Here is a 23503-nt window from a genome sequence, read left to right on the forward strand (position 1 = left end):
AACCTGACCTTGCACAGAGATTCCTCTGTGTCAGCAACAAGTGAGATGATGTGGCTGGTGGGCCTGAAATAGAACTGGCTACTGTTATGCTAAAAGGGTAGGCCTACCCAAGAGGGAAAGCAGGTCTTAACAATTTTGATGTCAGAAAGTATCCTAACAAAAAAGTAACAAAGTAAAATTTGCTTTATTTCAGCTAGAATTCTAGATTGCAGTTCATCATTGTGGGAAATCAAGAACTTAAAACAGATAGTCACATCACATCCATAGTCAAGAGCAGAAAGAAATAAAGTTTGTTTACTTGGTTTTTTTTATCAATTGATTCAATTTACATCTGAGTCATAGGCCCCTCCCTCCTCTCCTCCCAGTACCATCCTCCCTCCTGCATCCTCTCCTCCCTATTCCTCAGAATAGCCAAGCCCCCCTACCCAGACACCCATCTAGTCACTTGAGGACTGAGTTAATCTTCCTCCTGTGTGGCCATGTACGATGTCCCATCAGGGGGAAGCAATCAAAAAGCAGGCAAAATAGTTTGTGTCAGAGATATCACCCACTTTCCTAACTAGTGGTCTGACATGAAGCCTAAGATGTCCATTAGGCTTATCTTCTTGGGGTCTGTGCATTGTAGTATGTCTGACTTGTACTATGTGACTAAAATCAACTTTTAAGTGAGTGTATATGCTATGTGTGTCTTTCTGTGTCTGGGTTATCTCACTCAGGATGATCTTTTTTAGTTCCATCCATTTGTCTGCAAATTTCATGATTTCCTTGTCTTTAATGGCTGCATAGTATTCCATTGTGTAAATGTACCACAGTTGTTTTTTTGTTTTGTTTTGTTTTGTTTTTATTTTGTTTTGTTTTGTTTTCCATTCTTCAGTTGAGGAACATCTAGATTCTGGCTATTATGAATAAAGCTGCTCTGAACATGGTAAATCTTGAATGATGGAGAAGCACTTAAAGAAATGTTCAATGTCTTTAGTCATCAGAGAAATGCAAATCAAAACCACTCCGAGATTCCATCTTACACCTGTCAGAATGGCTAAGGTCAAAAGCTCAAGTGACAACACATGCTGGAGAGGATGTGGAGAAAGGGGAACCCTCCTCCATTGCTGATGGGAGTGCAAACATGTACAACCACTTTGAAAATCTATCTGGTGCTTTCTCAGAAAACTGGGATTAGCCATAGCTCAAGATCCAGGTATACCACCCCAGACATACACCCGAAAGATGCTCCACCATACCACAATGACATTTGTTTGTTTACTTGTGTCCAGCTCAATTTCAAGACTCTCTACCAATGGCATGATGCTCCCTCAGTTTGCTGACAGCTTGAGATGTAGCTGGGTCCTCTTGGATCACAACTGTACCAGCTTCTGTGAGAAAAACCCAATGAAATGCTTTCCTGGACATTGGCCTTCAAAGACAGAGAATCTGTTCCTTTGAATGAATTAGGATCCCCACAAATGGTGCCTCTAATGGGTGAGGTGGTGACTTCAGGATGTCCTTTCTATTTACTCAGTGCAGAGTTTTCCATATTCCAGTTGGTCTCAGATACTCACAAGAGAATCTTGACTTGAGACTGTGCCTCCTGGTAGATAAGAGTCTTCTCCAGAAGCTCCAACTGAAGATCTGAGTCACGGCAAAGCTCACCACTCGTCAGAACACACACTTTCCTTCCACTCCTTCTTTCTTCCACATTCTGCGACTCTTTTTCCTACAAAGGCCTATGAAATTTTCCTGTGATCCATCCTAAGGGTAGATGGGTCTACAGAGTTCCTAATGATTTTCAGGCCAGAAAGAGAAAATGTAAACTGGGCTCTAACCAGTGAATTTGACTTCATCCACCAGGAGGGTGGTCCCTGCAATGCTTTCTCATCATGGATATAGATTCCTCCACCAGTGACTATGAGACAGATTGGTGGCATCAGTTCAGCACATTACCATAGAATAGTGCTTCTAGAAAAACTTGAGATTCATTCTCTAAGGGATAATAATAGAGTTCTGCTATATGCAACACTGAACATTGCCATTGAGGGAAGAAAATAGACATGATGAGAATTCATGCACCCAGCAAGTCCTCAGCTCTCTCTCTCTCTCTCTCTCTCTCTCTCTCTCTCTCTCTCTCTCTCTCTTTCTCTCTCTCTCATGATCTGGGGTACTCAGCAAAGCCCTTTGCTGATGTCAGAGGCTGTCTTTGACTTATCCTACCTACGTGGTTACTAACACATACTTTTTTCTTTATTTTCCTTTATGGGTTTTGTTTTTTTCATTCTGCTTGTTTTCTCCAGTCTGCTTGTTTATGTATTTCTTTAAAGTTTTTTTCCTTTTTTTGCAGTGCTAGAGCTTTAATTATTTCTGCTAAGCAATTATTAAACTACTGGCTCACTCTTAAGGTCTCAAATGCCCTTTATAAAACTGACTGTAGAACTCATAAGTTTATGTGAACAAGGAAAAGAGAAAATGTTCTTATCAAATAAAAGTATGGATCCATGAAAGCCATCTTCCAGGTGGCACCAGGTCACAGGGACCCCCTGGTCCTCCAAGCGCTTCTTGTAGAGCAAGGTGTCATCCCGGAGAACATCATATTCGTTGCTCACCATGAATGCTTCAGGAAGCCGAGCAATGACCTTGTCATCTGCCAGTAGAGGTGAAATTTCTAAATTGAAAACACGGTTGATTTCCAAATAGGCAGTTTCATTGAAAGGTCCAGGAAAATCAGGTTGTGAGCAATGGCTCTTGAACCTTTGGGGGATGTTGTCAGGGCTGAGCCATTTCTCATACTTCTTCCAACTGTCTGGGGGTATAAAAGTACCTTTTAACATGGCATCAATCCAAGAAAGGTCAATGGCTAAATACTTACATACACAAGTCATCAAAAATTTCCTAGGCAGAAAAGGGGAATTTTGATACTGTTGGTAAGATGGTAACTGAAAATTGACCCCCTGGATGACTGGATTAATCAAAATCTGAGCCCGAAACTGGGGAAGATCTTGTCTGTCCAATAATATCTGGGCAATGACAGCTGCAGCCGTAGCTCCAATGCTCTCTCCACTAACTACCACCCGGGCAAGGTCTACCCCATAGGTTTTCAGGTCTTTCAAGAAGTGGATAGTGGCATTGAGGCAATCCTGGAAAGCAGCAGGGTGATGGTAGCCAGGGACCTTGCGGTATCTAAGGAGGAAAAAGAAACAAACAAGCCATAGCACACTGGCACATATAGGAAGTTATTCAAATAATGATCTCTATGCCCAAAGGAGACAGAGCCTGATTAAACCCCAAGACTGACCCAGTCAAATAAAGATGGAGTCCTGGTTAGCTTTAACTGTCAATCTAAGAGAGCATGTAGTTGCCTGAGAGGAGACCCTCAAATGAGGAATTTCTTAGATCAAACATGCGTCTGTGTGTGGGATGGTTACCTGACTGGTGCCGGAGAGTCACTACCATCATGGGTAGCACCATTCCCTGAGCAGGTTGCTTGGGCTGTTCAGCATGAGCCCAGAAGCCACCAGCCAGGGAGCATCCTCCATGGCTCCTATCATACGTGGCCGGGAGGTCCGTTCTTTAGTTACAGATAATGCTTTCTGTATCAGCAAACAGGCCATGCCTTCGAGTTCCCACCTTGACATTCCTTAATGATGGGGCTGTGACTCAGAGTTGTAAGCTAAAATGAACCTTTCTTCTCCTGCTTTTTGGTCAGGGTATTTTACCACAGGAAAAGAAAGAAAAAGAAAAAACCAACCAACCAACCAACCTTGGCTGAATAGTTACCCTCATTGTTTTCTATGTGACTTCAAACAACCTACCCAGAGTAAGAGTGGCAGAGACTCTCCATTCAAATCCATATGGATGAACAAACCCCACACAGGATTGTGCAATCCCGTGTCAAGTTGAAAGCTCATTGCACTGAAGTGGGAAAACAAAACAGCAACAACAGGGACAAAGCAATGGCTTTTCTCACTGCCTGTCTAAAGTAAAGTAAGGTTAAAGTCAACATGAAGTTGGTTCAGCTGAACATAACAGGGAAGAAGAGAGAGGATGAGAGGGAGGTGAGGGGGAACAGGAGAGGAGAGAGGAGTGTTGGTCTCCTTGTGTTTCAGCCTCGGGCATTCCCTCCTGGCACTACCCACTACAGTTCTCTGGCAACCCAAAGTCCCTTTTTTGGCTAAACAAAATCAGTCACTGCCTCACAATATTCAGACCTACAGGCCAGAACTTTGCAGTTCCCCACAAAATATCACTTCTGGGAGTCAGGAAGCTTGTGGCATACACCCAAGGAACAAAGAGAAACATAGCACAACAGTGCGCAGCTGCCAGTGGGTGTGTGTCTCTTCCTGTGCCTCCTCTTGCCCTGCATGCAAGAGATCTTCAGTGCCTACGAGGCCTTCTGGGATTTGGATTCTAATAATGGAAGTTCAGTTACCATAGAAACCAGGTAGGAGGAGGTCCCTGGAGACTCTAAAGATGCTGCCATCAGAGAGAGCCATAAATGCTTAATGTGATGGCTAATTATGGTTGACCAGTTGACCACATCTAAACTCAACAAAAATCCAAGCAACATGTGTGAGGGGTTTTCTTGACTGGATTCACTGAGGTAGGAAGACCCATCCTAAATCTGGGCCACATAATCTGGGTGGCAGGCAGCCCACATAAAAGGATATGGAAGATGGAATGTTTGCATTTGCCTTGGTCTTGCAGACAAGCTTATCTATTCTGTTGCTGAGGTATTCCTTAGCTGGTATTGGAACCTACTTTGTTGAAATTCCAACACAGACTGAAGACTAGCAGTTCTCTAGGAACCCTTTGGGACTTCAGCACCAGATTGGGACTGTTAAGACATCCAGCCTTGGTCTTTCCATTAGAAGACAGCTCCATCACAGCCTGTAAGCCACTCTAACAAATATTTTTTTAAAATATATTCATTCTCCCAGTTCTGTTGCTCTAGAGAACCCTGGATAATCCACTTAGTAACTTTCTCCAGTCACAGTGTCTGCACTGTCTACCCAGCCTGAGGGAAGCCAAGGTGTAGAGGCAGTGGAACAGTGTTGGCTTTTTCTCTGCTTTGTTTTCAAAGTTTACTGTGTTCTTTTGGAGCAAGGAACTCATGTTCTTATAGAACAAGAAGCAGAATTTGTAGTGAGCAGCCCCCTTTGCCCCTCATTCACTCAAAACCCCCCTTTTGTTTCCAGAAGACAATAATAGGGTCTTAAGTCACTCTCCACTCTGGTTCTCGTGTGTCTGGTATTTGGGCAGGTGAGTTTTTTAACAGCGCACAGAGAACTTTCAGAATCGTCTCTCCAACAATAACCTTGACCTTGATCTGGGTCATCTTTCAGTCCTCCATCACCCTCCCCAGGCCAATGCCAGCCTGCTGAGAACAAGGTTCCTCTGTGTGATGGTTTGAATGAGGGATGTCCCCCACAGGCTCTGATATTTGAACATTTGGTTTTTCCAGTTGGTGGCACTGTTTATCAAGCTTGTGAAACCTTTGGGAGCTAGAGCTTTGCTGGAGGAAGTAAGTCACTTCGAGTGGGCTTTGGGTGTAGCCTTGCCCCACTTTCTGTTCACTCTCTGCTTCGTGTTTGTGGTCAAGGACGTGAGCTCTCGGCTTGCTTCTCCCGCTGCCCTGCCTGGTGCTAGCTGCTGTGCTTGCTAGCCTCCTAGGATAATGGACTCTTATCCTCCTGGTACCATAGGCTGAAATAAATCCTTTCTCCTTCATACTATGTTTGGTTGTGATGTTTGATCACATCGACAGAAAATAGTGACTGAGACACTCTGATTCCTGGATCCATCACTTTTTTTTTCCTCTAATATCAGTTTATTGTGTCTCTGGTTATCCACAGAATATATCCTACTGGTTTTAATTATTTTAGACTATGATAAAGAAGACGTGGGGTTTGGTGTAAGCTGTTGAAAAGCTTATTATTTAATGTTTTCGCTGTCTAGATTCGTTCACATCATGAGGTACCTTCTGTTTCACTTACTGATTGGCCAGGGGCTGGCCCAGAGCAGAGTAGGGCTGTGTAATCTTGTATTCACTCTACCTCGGCTCATCCAGATCCCTGATGAAGTCAGTGTCTACTATCAGCTACTCACCCCACTGACAGCAGCACTGAATCTGTCTCCCGGGCCAGATAACTGCATACGTTGTGGTAACAATCTGGAAGACAAAAACGGGTCTAATGCAGCCCATGAGAAGGGTCTGGAACTCTCTACCACAGCGCTAGGGCAGAAGCTTCTGCTCCAAGTAAGAAGGTGACATCCTCCTGTGTTCTGGCTCTTGCCACCTCGGGCACTTCCGACACCTCTGGACAGATCTGCCAGGCAAAACCAGTCACCACTCCCCACCTCAGTGTCAGGGCTCAAGGGGACTTTGTGGCTCATCTTCTGTGTTATTGCACTTTACAGTGAGGAAACTGATGACTTGGAAGCCTGGGGGATCTGAGATGGACAAAGCCAAGGCTGTAGAGTTTGGAAAGATATGCTGGGAATATTAATAATTTTATCTACTTCATACTGAATAAAAGTATGCAAAGTTAAGAGGGTGGTACACCTGAAGTTCCAGAAGGTGGAGCCTCTAAGATTACTAGCTTTCACATCCAGGTACAGTGTCAGGCACAGAGCCAGTGAAATGCATCTTCAACTCAGCTGTGTCCTGCCCTGGCTCTTCTTACAGAGGTAGTCTGTGTCTATGTTCTGCTCAGGATGCCCAAACTCACTGGACCAGAAGCTCTGCAGTGGGAACTCAGGAACCAAGATTTTTAAAATGTTACCAAGTAATGTAGTAATAGCGGGCCATTGCTAGGTGGAAACAAGGACCTTCAATGATAATGGCAAGAAGAGAAAACAGGTGCTGAGGCCAAAGTACTGAGGAGTCGCAGCTGAGGGAAGAGGCTAGCTCCTGTAATCACGGTTCTGAACAATCATACTTTATCCTTGATGTATATTAGCATCATTCAGTCTCTCTTAAGGATAGCATCTGGGACTGTCTTAGTCAGGGGCTGAACTGGCTTCTAGGAGAGAACTGGGAGTGGGTGTGGCAGCTAATGGAAAGCCAACACGAGTCCCTCTTAGCTACAGCCTTGGCCCTCCCATCTGTTCAGCTTTCCCCTACTCTAGCCCACTTGCATCCTTCCTCCCCTTAGGAGCCCTACGTTGCTACAGTTTCAGAGTTTTGTACCTGCCACTCACCCAGCTTGGGGTGAGAAGAACAGGGTTAAGATAGGTAACTCATCTCTGTGGCCTCTGAAGCAATAGGGCACCAGGACTTCAGCAACTCATATAAGCAACATTTCTCTTAATGTTTTACACCACTGAAGAGCTTGGTAGTCTAGGTGGAATCTTCCAAGGATTTCTGAGATTGAAAAAAAAAATGCTCCTGAGCGGGGGTCCATACCTGTGTTCTAATCACAGTTAATTTATGGGCATCATAGAAACACCTTCAGGTGTAGAACAGCCATGGATATTTCCACCACCAGGTGGCAGCAAGTAACCACCATCGCATCCTGTTCTACCAAAGGAGGTCATCCATCTATATTTGTCTACATCTATGCTTATTGTTCATTCACTCATTTGTTCCCTTGCAAACTTATCCTTTCACTCAACCATCAATAGATAATTACATCCATGTGTTTATACAGTCAAAAAGTACAAACAGAGGGAGGGAGGGCAGGACTGGGAGGAGATGAGGGAGGGAGCTACAACTGGGATACAAACTGAATAAACTGTAAATATAATAACAATTTTTAAAAGAAGAAAAAACTGCAAACAGTGAGGCCAAGCACTAGAGATCCAGCAACACAGATCACACCGTTCTTCCCTCTTTCTTGGTGTTAGGGGCAGAAAGTCAGAAAATAAGGAAACACCGGGGTTGGGGAACCAAAGCAAGCTCAGATGGTGTCCAGTGCCATAAAGATATTCAATAAGAAAGCTGTCATGGGTGGAGTCAGAGCATATGAGTTCAGCCTCAGGATGGCAGGAAAAAAAAATTGCAAATAGTTGTTGGGGGATACTATTCCAGAAGGGCCTTTTGTGAAAAGGTCCAAGATCAAGGGAGTATTCACCTATTTCAAGCCAGTTATTGGATACATGTTTTAAGAGCAAAGCAGCATGCACAGAATACCAAGAATGCTGAGCTCAGTATTCTGCTGGGCATAAGGGAGTCTGTTGTGTGGCATAGCAAAGGCGGGAGCAAACAAAAAGTGAGTGCGTGGGAGAGAATAGCAAAGGGCCAAAGAAGGGACTGGACCACCGAAATGCTCTTTAAGGTGTGTTTTAACCCCTTGCCCCCAATGGTTGAGAAAGAGGAACAACCTACAACTTAAGAAATGGAGTAGAGGGCTGCCATCACAATGCCCAGACTGCGTGGTGGGTGGCTACAGATGGACTGCACTGTGCTGGTCCAGCAGAGCTGAGGAATGTGTGTGAGTTTGGGATCTCGGATGAGCCAGTGGCTTCGAGAATGGATGGAAGGGAGGAGGCACACCCAGTACTTGGCTGCTTGTGACACTGTGGCCCCTCCTGGACTAAGACTTACCATAGGAATGCTTCAATGGAAACTGCAACCTTATTGGTTGACGTGACCCTCAGCCTCAGTCTGGCCTCCCCAGAAGGATTTCTGACTGTTGCTTTCTTTGGCTCCCTCCCAAGAATCCCAATGGGAATGTAGATGTACCTATGTCAGTCATGACCTTCCCCCCTCCTTTCCTGTGCCTCAGAGACACTTCTTACCCAGGCCACCGAACATGCCACCTCCTCCATGGTAGAAGATAATGCCTCTCCGTGGACCACAGCAGGCTGCCTTTGGCTGAAACAGCCTCACAGGGATTGAGCCGAAATGCAGGTTCTTCACCAACACCCCAGAGCTGTTCTTTGTCACCAACAGGTCTTGTATAAGGCAGAAAAAGCGGGGCATGCTGCAAATTTTCATCTTCTCCAGTAAATTCCCCTGGGGAGAGATAGAAGGAAAGACCAGTTAGCTACCTTCTACATCTATCTGTCCCTTCCTCTTTACTGCCGTTGCTTAATCTACTGTGTGGCTCAACTTAGGGCTTCACCAAAGCTCCTACTTGTCTGTAATTGTTTCCTGTAAGCAGGTGAGTGCTTCATTGTGCTCTGGGAAATGAGAGAAAAGCTAGTCCTCCTTGCTGTCAGGATTTGCCAGTGGCCTTTGTAACAAACACCGGTGGTCCCATAGTTTTGGCTTATGCTAGCTCTCAGCTCATTTCTCCTAATCGGCACCTCATTTCCTAGGTACATAGGTGCCTTTTCACATTGCTTTACCCATTCCTTAAAAATGCATCAAGAGGTCAGGCAGTGGTGACACACGCCTTTAACCCCAACACTCAGGAGGTAGGGGCAGGCAGATGTCTATGAGGTTATGTCCAGCCTGGTCTACACAGTGAGTTCCATGATAGCCAGTAAGACCCTGTATTGGAAAAATAAGAACAAAAAATAAATACAAACACGCAAGCAAAAACGTGAGAAAAGCCATCATTTCTAGTTCCATGATCACTTTATGACTCATGTGATACATGTCACACAGTCCATGGTGAAGCTGAGTGCTGGCCAAAGCCCACCAAAGAACTGAAGTTTCTTGCTTCAGCCTTTGTAGCTATGAGGCCCATACCTAGTTCAAAATCTGCCCCAAATTATGTGCCCTAAGCTAGGTGACATGGTGACAGCTTTTTGCATATTCCTCATCCACAAAGCAGGACTAATTTCCATATACTTCAGGACTTTCTGGGATCCATAAAGTGGGCAGGTTATGAAAATTACCAGACAGAAGTTTGCCAATGGTGGCTCTCTTTTCCATGACACCCTGAGTATCAACCATGTGCTTGTCAGAAACTACGTGGTGCTCTTTATATGTGAGTGACAGGGATAGACTCTACCGGTAAGCCTGAAGTCAACGGCAACTTTAGATTTTTGAGGCGCCAAAGGGTGGGACTAGAACCTGGTAGCCACAAATGTCTCACAGCAGGTCAACCTTGGACTGACACTTCTTTGCCAGCTGAGATGGGGGCTAGATTGGTGAGTTCGACTTTTCACTCTTAACAGGTTGATAGACACCAGGACATGCCATGCACTCCACCTAGAAGATGTAAGTGGGCTTGCTTATTGTGGAAAACACCAATAACCTCAAGACATGTTTAGCGGTTTACACAGTCCACAAGCACACTCCCTGATGCCAATGTCATACTTTCCCCCTCCCCTCCTTTCCTGTGCCACTAGCCTGAACTCTGTGCTGATGGAGAGCATGTCAGGTATGTTCGTGAATGTGCAGCACTTGCTACTAAAGGGAAGCTCGGAGTGATGTTTGTCTTCCGCATTCACCTCCCTGTTCTTGGAGCCTTGTTGGCGCCACCTGCTCAGAAGGTGTACTCAAAGCCCGATGTGCCAGGGCGTAGAATCCCAGCGGGCTCACACAGACTGAGAGTGTCATTGGGGATAAACCCAGCACAGCAGCGGCTCCACGCACCACATCACAGCACTGGCTCTGTGCACAAGCCTCTTTGTGTTTGCTAGGAAATAAGGAAGGAGAGGTGTTTCCTCTTCTTCTCTGGAATACACTGAGGATGGAAGGTTCCAAGAGCCTTTCTCAAGGTGGGCTGACAAGGACTGGATCTGTCTCCTGCCAGTCCTCTCCAGGTCTTCCCCCAACTTTATAACTTATACTTTTCACCAAGCGTGGCACTACACAGATGCCCACCCTATGCTTGCTGAATAAAAGACCGGTAGAGTGACTGAACACTGAGGTGGACAATCTAGGCTTATAAAATTAAACAGTCATGAACCTGAAGAGGATCTTCAAACAGCTAAGAAATTCCACTGTAAACAGTCTGTTCCTGCTGAGAGCAGTCAGCTTCCTTTAACAATGTCCACAGAATCAAAAACCCCCAAAGCCCCGAAATGTAGTGGTGGATGTCTGTAACCTCCATACTTGGAAAATGAAGGCAAGAGGATCACAAGTCCAGAACAGCGTGGGCTACACAGTGAAGTCTTGTCTCAAAATGTTAAAATAAAAAAAAAAATCTGAAAGGGAGCCCTGTCATAGAGGAAAGCATAGAGGAAAGGTTCATAAGAGGTTCACAACTCTATCACGAGCCACTGAGGGTGTGACCAGACAGCTTTAGCAATTAGTTGGTGACTTGGCATCTTTCAGCTCTACCCAGTTCCCTTAACTTTTCAGACTAGATTAGAACCTGGAAGTTAACTATTTTAATAAGGTTTAATTTCTGTACTTAGGTGGGCTTTCTATCTTCTCTCTCAGTTTGCTTTTGTGATGAACCTTCCAGGAGGGCTTTTCTCACTAAAAAAAGGATGACTTAAGACACTCCAAGGACATCCTGCTGCATATTGGAGCCTTGAGCTTCACTAGTCTTCATGAACCCAAAGCAGACCCCACATGACCTCTTCCTGGTATACCAGGGTCTGTCATTTAGGTGCTACTGACATATGGGACTGGATTAAACTTGGGAGGTGCTTAGCAACTTTCCTGGTGACTAACTACCCCAGACACTGCCAAAACAACCTTTGTGAAAAGGGACACTTTTGGTGATAATCATTGGTCTGCACCATGGTACTTCTGACCCTCCTATACAGCCCATGATTCAATAAGGATTCACTTGGAGAATCGCCCTAAGAACCTAGATGCATTCTTCCTTCTAATTTGGGATAGAAGAATATCCACCCTTGTGATCATGGTGTGTGTTCTGTGATCAGACTGCCTGTCTACACCATGCAAGGTAATGAGTCCAGAGAAGTAACTAAATCTGCCATTGGTGGACAGTAAGGTTGAACCAGATTTGGTGAAACTCAAGGAGGAAAAACGTGCAAAACTTCCACCAAGAGATCAGTGATGCTCTTGTGCCTTCAGATTGAGTGGAAGAGCTGTCACCTGAAATCTGATGTTTCAGGGGAGTGGATCATATCCCACCCCAAACATGACACTTTGGAATAAGGAGTATTTTGAGTTGACAACAAGAGAGAGATGTCATATTAAAAGGCTTTTTGCTTCCCTGTTATTTGCTGAAAAGTAAAAAAGTAAAAATAAAAATAAATTTCCTAAGGGCAGAAAAAAATAAATCTAACCCCCCTCCTCCAAAACTGATTGTTGGTATATATTTTTTTAATGTATACACCTTGTTCATTTAAATACTGATTTCTCCCCCACCCCACCCCCAACTCTCTAGTTTCAATCTGGATATTGCATTGTGATACTCATTCTAAGCATCCTGTCTTAACTCTTGTGTAAACAGGAACAAAATAAAAGCAACTAGACACAATGTTGAGCAGGGAGGAGCCAGAGGACAGGAAAGAGAGGAGGAGCCAGAAGGCAAGAGATGAGTCGGAAGAGAAGGGGCAAGGGGAGAGCGAGGAGAGCAGAGCTGGAGGAGAGAGCTTGGAGGACTTGGAGCATGAACCAGACCTAAGATTTCACAAAAAGCAAGTATAATGTGGGAAATCTAAATGTTAGGAAACTGAGGGCTTGGAGGTTTAGGAGGCAGTAAATATTGCCCAGCATTGTGTTCTAGGTTAACTAAAAACCCAGTCTCTGTGTGGTGATTTGGTTATACAGCTGTTTAAGATTAACAGCAAGCTTTACTAGAAGATAAACCAAAAGTAAATATCAATAATCTCTTACAACAACTGACTTAAAAAAACCCAGCCAAATCTTATTGCATGTAACTTTCCCCATAAACATACTTTCTTATAGTGGGTTGCCTGTAAAATTCTGAACACCTTTGCTTTCTCATTTCTCTTTGTCCTAAATGGGACATCTGTATCATATCCCTCTCCTAAGGCCCAGGGGCTTTCACCAGAGAAAGGACAAAATCATTGTAAGAGCTAAAGGAAGTGAGAAAATTTCATGAAAACAGTGGTCGCTGAACATACCAAGGCACATACAAGTAGCACATATGAACTAACAACAATGTGACAGCATGTCCAAGACCTCAAGCTCAAGGCAGACCAACATCTCAGCATGAAGGGGAGGAAGGTGGGTGCAAAACTGCAGCACTGCATGAGGGGCTACTGACACGTGATCATGTCTGTGTGAGGGAAAGCCAGTTTCTTAAGTGATGTGGCCCTAGTAGGTGGACAACTCTCCAGGGCGGTCCAACTCCAAGAACACAGAAACCTAACTTGACAAAAAGAAGTAATGGAAAGAAAAATAGAAGTTTGGGAGGTAAAAGTGGAGAGGTTAGAAATAGCAGGAGTGGGAGGAAGGGTTAATATTATCTAAATACATACTATGAAACTCTCAAACAAATTATTTGGTTTGTTGGTGTTTAATTTCTTGAGTTCTTTATATATTCTGGACATTAGCCCTCTGTCAGATGTAGGGTTGGTGAAGATCTTTTCCTAGTCTGTAGGCTGTCGCTTTGTTCTGTTGACTGTGTCCTTTGCTTCACAGAAGCTTTTCAGTTTTATGAGTTCCCATTTATTGATCATTGATTTTAGAGCCTGTGCTGTTGGTGTTCAGTTCAGGAAGTTGTCTCCTGTGCCAATGAGTTCTAGGCTCTTTCTCACTCTTTATTCTAAAGGATTTACTGTGTCTGGTTTTATGTTGAGGGCTTTGATCCACTTGGGTTTTACTTTTGTGCTGGGGTTAAACCAACAAACCAAATAATCCAATTAAAAAATAGGATGCAGAGCTAAACAGAGAATTCTCAAGAGAGGAATATTGAATGGCAGAGAAACACTTAAAGAAATGCTTAACATCCTTAGTCATCAAGGAAATGCAAAACAAACAAACAAAAAACTCTGAAGATTCCATCTCACAACCACCAGAATGGCTAAGATAAAAAACTCAAGTGACAACACATGCTGGAGAGGATGTGGAGAAAGGGAAACCCTTCTCTATTGCTGGTGGGAATGTAAACTTGTACAACCACTTTGGAAATCAATCTGGCACTTCATCAGAAAACTGGGAATAGTGCTATCTCAAGACCCAGCTGTACCATTCCTGGGCATATATCCAAAAGATGCTCAACCATACAATGAGGACATTTGCTTAACTATGTTCAAAACAGTTTTATTCGTTATAGCCAGAATCTTGAAACAACCTAGATGTTCCTCAAATGAAGAATGGAGACAGAAATTGTGGTACCTTTACACAATGGAATACTACTCAGCTATTAAAAACAAGGAAATCATGAAATTTGCAGTCAAATGGATTGAACTAGAAAAGATCATCCTAAGTGAGATAACCCAGAAGCAGAAAGACACACATGGTATATACTTACTTGTAAGTGTATATTAGCTGTATAATATAGGATAACCATACTAAAATCTACAGACTAAAGAAGCTAAACAACAAGGAGGATGCTTAATTCTCATTCAGGAGGGAAAACAGAAGAGGTAGAAGAGAGAGAGCAGGATGGGAGCCTACCACAGATGTCCTCTTAAAACTCCACCCAGCAGGGAATCAAAGCAGATGCAGAGACTCAATCAAACTTTGGACAGTGCACAGGGAGTCTTATGGAAGAAGGGGGATATGAAAGGACCAAGAGGGGATAGGAGTCTCACAAGGAGACCAACAAAGCCTATAAAGCTGGGCCCAAGGGGGACTGAAGAGACTAATGCACCAACCAAAGACCATACATAACGAGGATCTTGTCCCTTGCTCAGATATAGCCCATAGGCAGCTCAGTCTCCATGTGGGTTTCCTAATAAGGGGAGAAAAGACAGTCTCTGACATGAAGTTGGTTGCCTGCTCCTTGATCACTTCTCCCTGGTAGGGCAACCTAGCCAACTCACAGAGAAAGAGGATCCAGGCAGTCCTGATGGGACCTGATAGATTAGGGTCAGACAGTAGGAAGGAGGACTTCCCTTATCAGTGGACTAGAGGACAAGGATAGGGGAGGAAGAGGGAGGGAGAGTGGGACCAGGAGGAGATGAGGGAGGGAGCTACAACTGAGATGCAAAGTGAATAAATTGTAAATAATAATAATAATAATAATAATAATAAGAAGAAGAAGAAGAAGAAGAAGAAGAAATTTTCAAAGAAAAAAATATATAAAAAATTTTGAGTGGGAGCAACCGTTACCAAGAATGTTCTAAAATCTTGTGCTGTTTTGAGACTGCTGGTTCCAAACACTCAAAATATATCAGTAATCACAGAGCCCACCATGTCAGACCCTTGAACACCTAACCAAAAGCTCCATTTCTACCAAAAGAACAATAGGCCATGTTTACCTAACTGGTTATGGACTGATAGTTTCATGCTTCCCTACCAACACAGAACCACCACACACAATTCCATACCCAATTTCTATCACTCAAATTCCAGGGTCTTTCTCATCAGAAACCTTCTCCATGGATTTCTTCCTTATTAACTGTCCCCATGCTGGCACATGAATGGAGAAAGCACTCAGAGCTCATTTAATGGACATGGTATGGGGGAGGGAACACAATATTTAAGAAGTCCTTATCACAATGTCTGTCATCATCACTGACTGGTGCATATTATCAGATGCTCTTAAATTATGTGGATCATTGTCAAATTATTTCCCAGGGCTGGGATTCTGTCTATCCCTGACAGGACTCAGTCATTAAAGACAAAACTTACCAATGTTATTGTCAGCTCGAATAAGTAGTGTAGAATGTGAAATCTCAGTCGGTGGGGTATGCCAAGAGGAACATGAACAATGAAGATCTCTTTTAGGAGAACCCATACACTGACTCCCAGGACCACGAGCCATGCAGTGGTGAAGAGGATTATTGCCAAGATCATCGTTTCTTCAGAACAAGCTGAGAGGAAAGACCTACCAGCTAGACAGAGGTTACAGAACTGTCTTTTCCACAGGCCCAGGTAATTTATAGCACACAGAGTGACTTCAGAGCCTTCCTTTTCTGCTACAGACAAACATGGCACACATGTTTCTGTGATGCTCAATGGGTTACATCATATCCCCACCTGGAGAGGTTCTTGCCCAGCAGCAGAGGAGAGGATCCCTGCCACCTTGTCCCCAGGGCAGGTTGGGCTTTATCATACCACCTGGAGAGTCACCAGCTGGTTAGGAGAACAACACCAGCGAGGAAGCAGTTGCTGGAATACGATGTCAAAGTACAGCTACATCCATGGGAGATTTGAGGAACTTGCAGAAGCCATGTTAAGTGCTCTCTGGATCTTCTCTCAAGAGCAAAATCAGAAGCTTGAGAGGTTGGCCTTGTGTGCCAGGTAATATCTGAGGAAAAACACAGAGAAATGTATGGAAAGTCACTCATATCATGTTTTCCTCTTGCTAGCCTGATGTGCTTGGTTTCAGGAATTAGCTTCACGATTACTCTTTGTTTGAGTCCTATTTTTATATATATATCTTACACACTGACATCTATGGTATAGCTGATGTCACTGGGAATCAGCTAATTTAGAGACAGAAAAAAATCCCTTGCCTATAAACACACTTTCCCTATATAAACCAAGACATGTAGGATAAACACTATCTCCTTTATTGGGTTCTCAATGCCAAGCACAAGCAGGTATGGTGATTCTCCCAAATAGCTTAGACACCAGAGAGTGCACTGCACTCTCTAAAATTAGCACGTATGAGGCAGACTCGTAAGCAGAGTGTGATAGCTATTCCATAATCTCTGCTGTGAGTGATAAGGCATGTAGCTGTGACTCTGTGTGTGTGTAAATTTAGTGGTCTCCCTGATCAACAAATTGATAATTTGTTGAAGATTGTGAATATACATGGTTAGGAAAAGGCATTCCTGGGAACCACAAGACTGTTGGATGAAAACTTTAATGCTGAGAATGAGTTATCTCTCTAAAATTTGTTGAGCTGTGAGACCACTAAATCTACACACACACACACACACACACACACACACACACACACTAACAACAATGACAATAACAACAGCTATTGCCAGTACTGTTGGGTGCATATCTAAACTAGGCAGTAAGATTCTACTGCTGGAGACACTGCTTTGGTTACAGGCCATAGAGCTAGCAGGCTGGTACTAAGATAGATGTTCTTTAGCTGCTGGCTCCCTTTGGAAGTACAGGAAGACAGTGTGCAGAAAACTGGGGGAGAACTACCAATGGATAGCCCATATATATATATGAACAGGGTGGGCATCTTGCATGCCAGACTACCAATGTGCCAGGCAGGATGTGGTTACTGGCACAACAGTAGCACAACAGCTATAGATACATCCACCTGATTTATGACGAGAAATTTTTTTCACAGAAATTGGTACAGTTGATAATATAACACACACCCTCTCTCACACGCACACACGTGTGTGCAAAAGCATCTATGGAGGACATAATCCCTACGGAGAAATAACCCTAACCCAAACCCAAATGAAGGTGGGGAAGAGAACGTTTACTGCCCTTCTATCTCCCCACCACAGTGCATCGCTAAGGGAAGCCGGGGCAGGAACCTGAAGACAGAAACTGAAGCAAAGGCCATGTGGGAATCCTATTTATTGGCTCTGTTATATGACCTAGGACCGCCTGCCCAGGGGTAGCATCCTCCACAGTTGGCTGAGCTCCTCCACACCCATCACCAATCAATAAAATGTTCCACAGACATACACTCACAGGCCAGTATAATGGAGGCAATGCCTCAATCGAGACTCCTTTTCTGGGTGGACCTAGTTTGTGTCAACACAGAAGTGGGAGAAATAACGTTGCTACAAGACAAAGCAACCATGTGCTATGGAAACCCCAACCAGGACAAGAACATAATTCTACTTTAGAGCCTTCAGAGACAGCCTGGCATCACTGGCGTTTCAGATTTTTGGCCTAGAAAAGTGAAAGAAAGTAATTCTGTCACTCCAGCCCACCAGTTTATAATGGTTCGTCCTGCTTCCCTACTAAGTTGGGGGCCTTTCTGTGTATATCACTTTAACGCATTCTGATAGGCACTGGTTTTTTTTAACCCACGGCTAGGGAAGCCCTGGTGCTGCCAACAACCACATGAGTGACCTGGAAAACTGATCCTCCTCCAGTTCAGCCTTAAGTAAACAGCTGCAGCTGTGAAGGATTAGACTTGATCTCACTCTGTGAGACCCTGAGTCAGAGGTACCTGGCTGGCCTGTGTCCCAGGTTCCTGCCAGGCAGAGCCTACAGACGCCTGAAGCGGAAAACCACCACAATGGCCATCTAAAGATGTGCTCAGTAGACTTAAAGTTGCTCTCAGCAGTAGCCTGCATTTACTGGTGTTGACATGCTAAAATTTCCCCCAGCTTTATGGGGAGAATAGAATCTCAAGGCTCATGGATACAGGGCAACAGAGTTCACCTTCAGATGGACAATCTACAGCCACCCCCACCCCATACAGCTATACTCAGCAAGACATCACAAGACATAAAGTTCATGATTAGGGGTAAAGGTAAAGGTGAGACCTAAATACTTACAGACACTCTGCTTTGGGTGTTACTCTTTATAAGGCAGGGGAGACCGTGGAGAAGGTGACAGAGACTCCCTGATTTTTCTCCAGATGATGTTATCTTGGAGCTATAGGAGATATATGTTGCACTTGCTCATTCAAGTCAAGGTGGTTACATGGCTACAGTCAATGTACAAAGATAAAGGCTGCACCGTGACGCCATCTTGCTTAGCCCATGGGATTCTGTCAGTGTTTGAATGATCACAGTTGAGTGGGAACGAAGCGGCTTCTAAGCCTATTACACGATGGTTTTATTTTAAATATATATATACTAACCTATAGGAGAAAAAAATATTTCAAGTCCTGACCCATAAACCATTCAGAGGAACCCAATGGAGTTATGACTTCTTGCCCAATTCTACAAACTGTTACTCATATATATATGTATATACATATACATATATATAATTCTAATCTATTTATTTATTGAAAACAAGATCTTACTTTGGTGCTCAGGCTGGGCCTATACTCGGACTCTTCCTGGCTCAACCTTACAATCAGCTGAATTATAGCTATGCCCAGCTATAAGCATGTATTTTAGCTCTATTCCTGATCTCACTGTAGAGTATTTAGAGCAGTTATCTACACTGACTCTGGGCAGGAGAAAAAGCAACACCCACAGATGTCAGTTTTAAGTGGCTGTTAATCTTTAGGACTAATAATCCTGGCAAGTCAACACAGGTGCTTCTTGACATCAGGTAACAGAAGACAGCTTGCCTCAGACCCATCCCTTGGCCTACAGATGCTCTTGTTTGCTACGGCTCTCCTGCTAGACTATATAATGTGGCAGCCTTTTGGAGGTAATGGCACATTTGGAGTTAATGGCATGTGAGCAGTGGAATTTGGCCTCTTGGCTCTGGGTTTAATCCAAAGTCCGGTCTCTCATAGACTGTCCGTGACAGTCCTTCAGCAGAAGGCTTCGACCCTGAGAACCAGATAGTAAATTCCTTGCTACCATGGTAACCAGACCGCAGGTTCTTTGTAACCTTGAGTAAACCCTCTTGTGTTTTGGCTAAGTAAAATTGCCTACTTAAGTGTTAACCTAACGTCCATTAAACTGACACCTAAGATCAGCATGTAGACTTGGTGTTCTTTTCTGTGTCACCCTGTCTCTCTCTTTCTCTCCCAGCCCTCTCTCAGGTGGTATTCAGGTGTCACTGCTGGCTGATGACAATATAACACAGTAGGTATAAGGGGAACTGGGCAGAACCACATGGACCCCTGATCATGGAGTCAGGGTCACATTGGTGGGAGGATCTATGTATAAGAGCCTGCATTTCCCTCCCCTTACAGGACAGCAAAACAGAATCAGTTCTATATCTCAAGTGCCACTACAGAGACCAAGAAAGTGTTGATCAAGCCAGTTGCATTCACCTGGCTAGAATAAGTGGAAGTGTGTTGGAGAATGGGGTTGATTCTGAAATGACTCAGGCAGTTACTCTGACTGAAACTGCCTCCCAGCTCTCGTGACCTACTGCAGCAAGTAAACCCAGCACCTGGTAAGTGGTCACCTGCTTGCCTTTTACTCCTTACCAACCATTAAAGGCAGAAGGCTTCTTTTCCTACCCAGCAGGGCCAGCTGTACACCATCTCAGTCTTGCCTTGGGATTTCCACTACAGTAACGGTCCAATCCCAGACATCTTGTATGTTATGACATTCCACAGAGAGGCACAGGAGTTCATGCTGTCTGTGGTAGTTTAAAATACTGTTCGATATTCATGTGGAGTACAGAACATCAGAGAGACAGCTGTGGGGAGGGGAGAACAAAAAGCCATTGTAAGGGGGCAGCGACCACTTGAGATTTCTCAGGGTTTGAATAGTATTTAGAAATCCTCATGACAAAAAGCAGGTCACTGTGTATGCACCATATTCTTTGGAAATCTTCTGAATCAATAATTTTTGTGCGTTTTTGAAAACTGGGGCATCTGGGCTGTTTCCAGCTTCGGGCTATTACAAATAAAGCTGCTACAAACATGGTTGAGCAAATGTCCTTATTGTTTACTTGAGCCTCTTTTGGATATATGCCTAGGAGTGGCATGGCTGGATCTTGAGGAAGCACTATTCCTAGTTGTCTGAGAAAGCGCCAGATTGATTTCCAGAGTGGTTGTACCAGTTTACATTCCCACCAGCAGTGGAGGAGGGTTCCCCTTTCTCCACAACCTCTCCAGCATGTGTTGTCACTTGAGTTTTTCATCTTGGCCATTCTGATGGGTGTAAGGTGAAATCTCAGGGTTGTTTTGATTTGCATTTCTCTAATGGCTAATGAGGTTGAGCATTTCTTTAAGTGTTTCTCTGCCATTCAGTATTCCTCTACAGAGAGTTCTCTGTTTAGCTCTGTTCCCAATTTTTTAATTGGATTACTTGGTTTGCTGCTTTTCAGCTTTTTTAGTTCTTTATATATACTGGATATTAGCCCTCTGTCAAATAAAGAGTTGGTGAAGATTCTTTCCCAATCTGTAGGCAGTCCCAGAAGCTGGAAACAGCCCAGATGCCCCTCAACTGAAGAATGGATGCAGAAATTGTGGTACATCTACACAATGGAGTATTACTCTGCAATGAAAAATAAGGAAATCATGATAAGGTGGGACCTGGAGAGGATCATCCTGAGTGAGCTGTGCCAGAAGCAGAAAGACACACATGGTATATACTCACTCATATAGACATATAATATAGGATAAACCTACTAAAATCTGTACATCTAAAGAAACTAACTAAGAGAGAGGACCCTGACTAAAATGTTCAATCCCCATCCTGAAAGGCAAAGAGAATGGACATCAGAAGAAGAAAACAGGAAACAATCTAGAAACCTGCCACAGAGGGCCTCTGAAAGGCTCTGCCCTGCAGACTATCAAAGCAGATGCTGAGACTTATGGCCAACGGTTGGGCAGAGTGAATGGAATCTTATGTAAGAAGTGGGAAATAGTAAGATCTGGAGAGGACAGGAACCCCACAAGGAGAGCAACAGAACCTGAAATTTGAACACAGGGGTCTTCCCAGAGACTCATACTCCAACCAAGTACCAGGCATGGAAATAACCTAGAACCCCTGCACAGATGTACCCCATGGCAGTTTAGTGTCCAAGTTACATAGTAATGGGAAGAGGGACTGCCTCTGACATAATCTGGTTGGCCTGCTCTTTGATCACCTCCCCTTGAGGGGGGGAGCAGCCTTACCAGGCCACAGAAGATGACAATGCAGCCACTCTTGATGTGATCTGATAGACTAAGATCAGAAGGAAGGAGAGGGGAACTTCCCTTATCAGTGGACTTGGGGAGAGGCATGTGTGAAGAAAGGGGAGGGGAAGGTGGGACCGGGAGGGGAGGAGGGAGGTGCTTATGGAGGGGATACAAAGTGAATAAAGTGTAATTAATAAAATAAAATTTAATTTAAAAAAAAAAAGAAAGAAAACTGAGAGCAGCATATACAAGGGACATGTTGGCTGCTTCAATCTAGTGATAAAGTCCCTAGATCTTTCCATCCTGGTTCAAATCAGACCTGGAGCAAGAGTCTGCATGCTGCTATAGAAGCTGCAGGGCTCCATGGTAACCATAAGGAGTCAGACCAGCCAGCCAGAAACTCACTGGGTACTTAATCAGTCTGTCCCCTCTAATTGAAAGTGGTGCTACTTTCAACTAGAAGTGGCCTCAAGAACTTGAGTGACATTGTCTTTCTAGTTAGCCACATGCACTTCCCTGGGACTGCACTTACACGGATGGCACGTGTTTGTTTCCTTGCCTCCTGTCACAATGATCTACATTCCTTTCCAGAATGGATGCCTCATCTGAGATCTCCGAATGTTAAAGAAACACCTGGTAGGCCTTGTCATCGTCATGGCTATGTGAATGATATCAGCACCCTCAAGGCCCTTCTGTGGACCAGTGCAGCATTTGCTAAGTTCCAGATACATTCTGCTGGACCCAGACCAATGCCTCAGGTGAAACAAAACAATTAATGCAAAAATCAATGGATCAAGCAGTGTGAGACAGAACAAGATGATGAAATTCAAATGCACACCTGGAAACTCTGGCAGTGAGTATTGAGGGCCACAAAGGAGTAACTATATCCCAAGTGGAGAAAGAGAAGAACTCAGAACCAAGATGGAGGTAACATGAAAATCAAGCAAAAGAATGGCACAAGAAGTCAACGCAGAAGATTTTGAAGTAACTCTCAGCTCCAGTTCCAGTTCTCCAGTTGGAGGAGGAAAACTGCATCCTCCAGGCACTAGTTGCAATGGTTAGTGTGCATTGGAAGACTCTAGCTTGGAAGACTCTAGAATCAGCTGGGAGACAGGCCTTTGGGTATACCTATGGGGGTTGTTTTGTCTACAGTGATTAAGATAGGAAGATCTCCCACTGTGGGCAGCCCCATTCCCTGGATGGGATCCTGGACTGTGTGAGTGAGTCAAGGAGGGGATCTGAACAGCAGCAAACATTTAGTACTCTCTGCTTCCTGATTGTGGATGTACCTCGACAAACTTCCTGATGGCTTGGCTTCCCTGCCATGGTGGACTGTGTTCTTCAACTGTGAATAAACACTTTCTCCTACAAGTTGTTTTTGCTAGTATATTTTGTCACAGCAAAAGTAAAAAAAGCTAAGACCCTAGGAAAGCCAGAGGTAACAGACAACAGTGAAACAGCCATCTCAGCTGCAGGAAGACCTAGGATTTATCAGCATTAAGCCAGTGTGGGGTTGTAGTCTGACTATCACTTCTTTTCTAAAATAGGCAATATTTGTATGAAGACAAAATTCAGGTTTTCATTCGGCAAACACTGAAAGTACTATAACCAGGAGCCATCTTGAGAAGGATCTTATTAGTGACTAAACTGTTCTCAAGTTCAGAGAATAGATCAAATAAGTTCAATTTTTAGGGTCCTTGGGGACACAGTAATTAGATAGCGATGACCCAGAGAAGCAGTTATGGAGTGGGGAAGTCTATAAGGAACCTGCTAAAGAGTTTAGCAGTGGGGAACGTGGGCTGTGGATCACATGGTGACCAGTGCTCTGCCCTCTGTTAGAAGAAGGAAAACAACCCCCATGTGGTTCTGCATGGAAACCAGATGTAAGACCGCCAGGTTCACAGCCTGTCCCTGGTGAT

At 44.1% G+C, this 23503-nt stretch overlaps 1 protein-coding gene across 1 annotated transcript; it reads right to left on the reverse strand.

Annotated features, from left to right (window-relative positions):
- Positions 1 to 384: 384 nt before the first annotated feature.
- LOC110541076 (arylacetamide deacetylase-like 4 family member 1) lies at positions 385 to 15798 on the reverse strand. Its single transcript, XM_021627893.2, has 4 exons — positions 15572 to 15798; positions 8728 to 8944; positions 6094 to 6157; positions 385 to 3168 (listed from the first exon to the last, which is right to left on the reverse strand). The coding sequence occupies exons 1-4, from the start codon at positions 15734 to 15736 to the stop codon at positions 2394 to 2396; spliced, it is 1221 nt and encodes a 406-aa protein (XP_021483568.1). The 5' UTR covers positions 15737 to 15798; the 3' UTR covers positions 385 to 2393.
- Between the last annotated feature and the right edge of the window lie 7705 nt (positions 15799 to 23503).

Source organism: Meriones unguiculatus, chromosome 3 (assembly GCF_030254825.1).
Source record: "Meriones unguiculatus strain TT.TT164.6M chromosome 3, Bangor_MerUng_6.1, whole genome shotgun sequence".
Taxonomy (NCBI): Eukaryota; Metazoa; Chordata; class Mammalia; order Rodentia; family Muridae; genus Meriones; species Meriones unguiculatus.

Excerpts from the sequence above, each read along its gene's own strand:
- LOC110541076 (XM_021627893.2), bottom strand. The coding sequence starts at position 15,736 with ATGATCTTGGCAATAATCCTCTTCACCACTGCATGGCTCGTGGTCCTG. Across the intron at positions 8,945-15,571 it reads TCGAGCTGACAATAACATTG|GGGAATTTACTGGAGAAGAT; the intron begins GTAAGTTTTGTC and ends ATCTCTCCCCAG. Across the intron at positions 3,169-6,093 it reads TCAGTGCTGCTGTCAGTGGG|ATACCGCAAGGTCCCTGGCT; the intron begins GTGAGTAGCTGA and ends TTTCCTCCTTAG.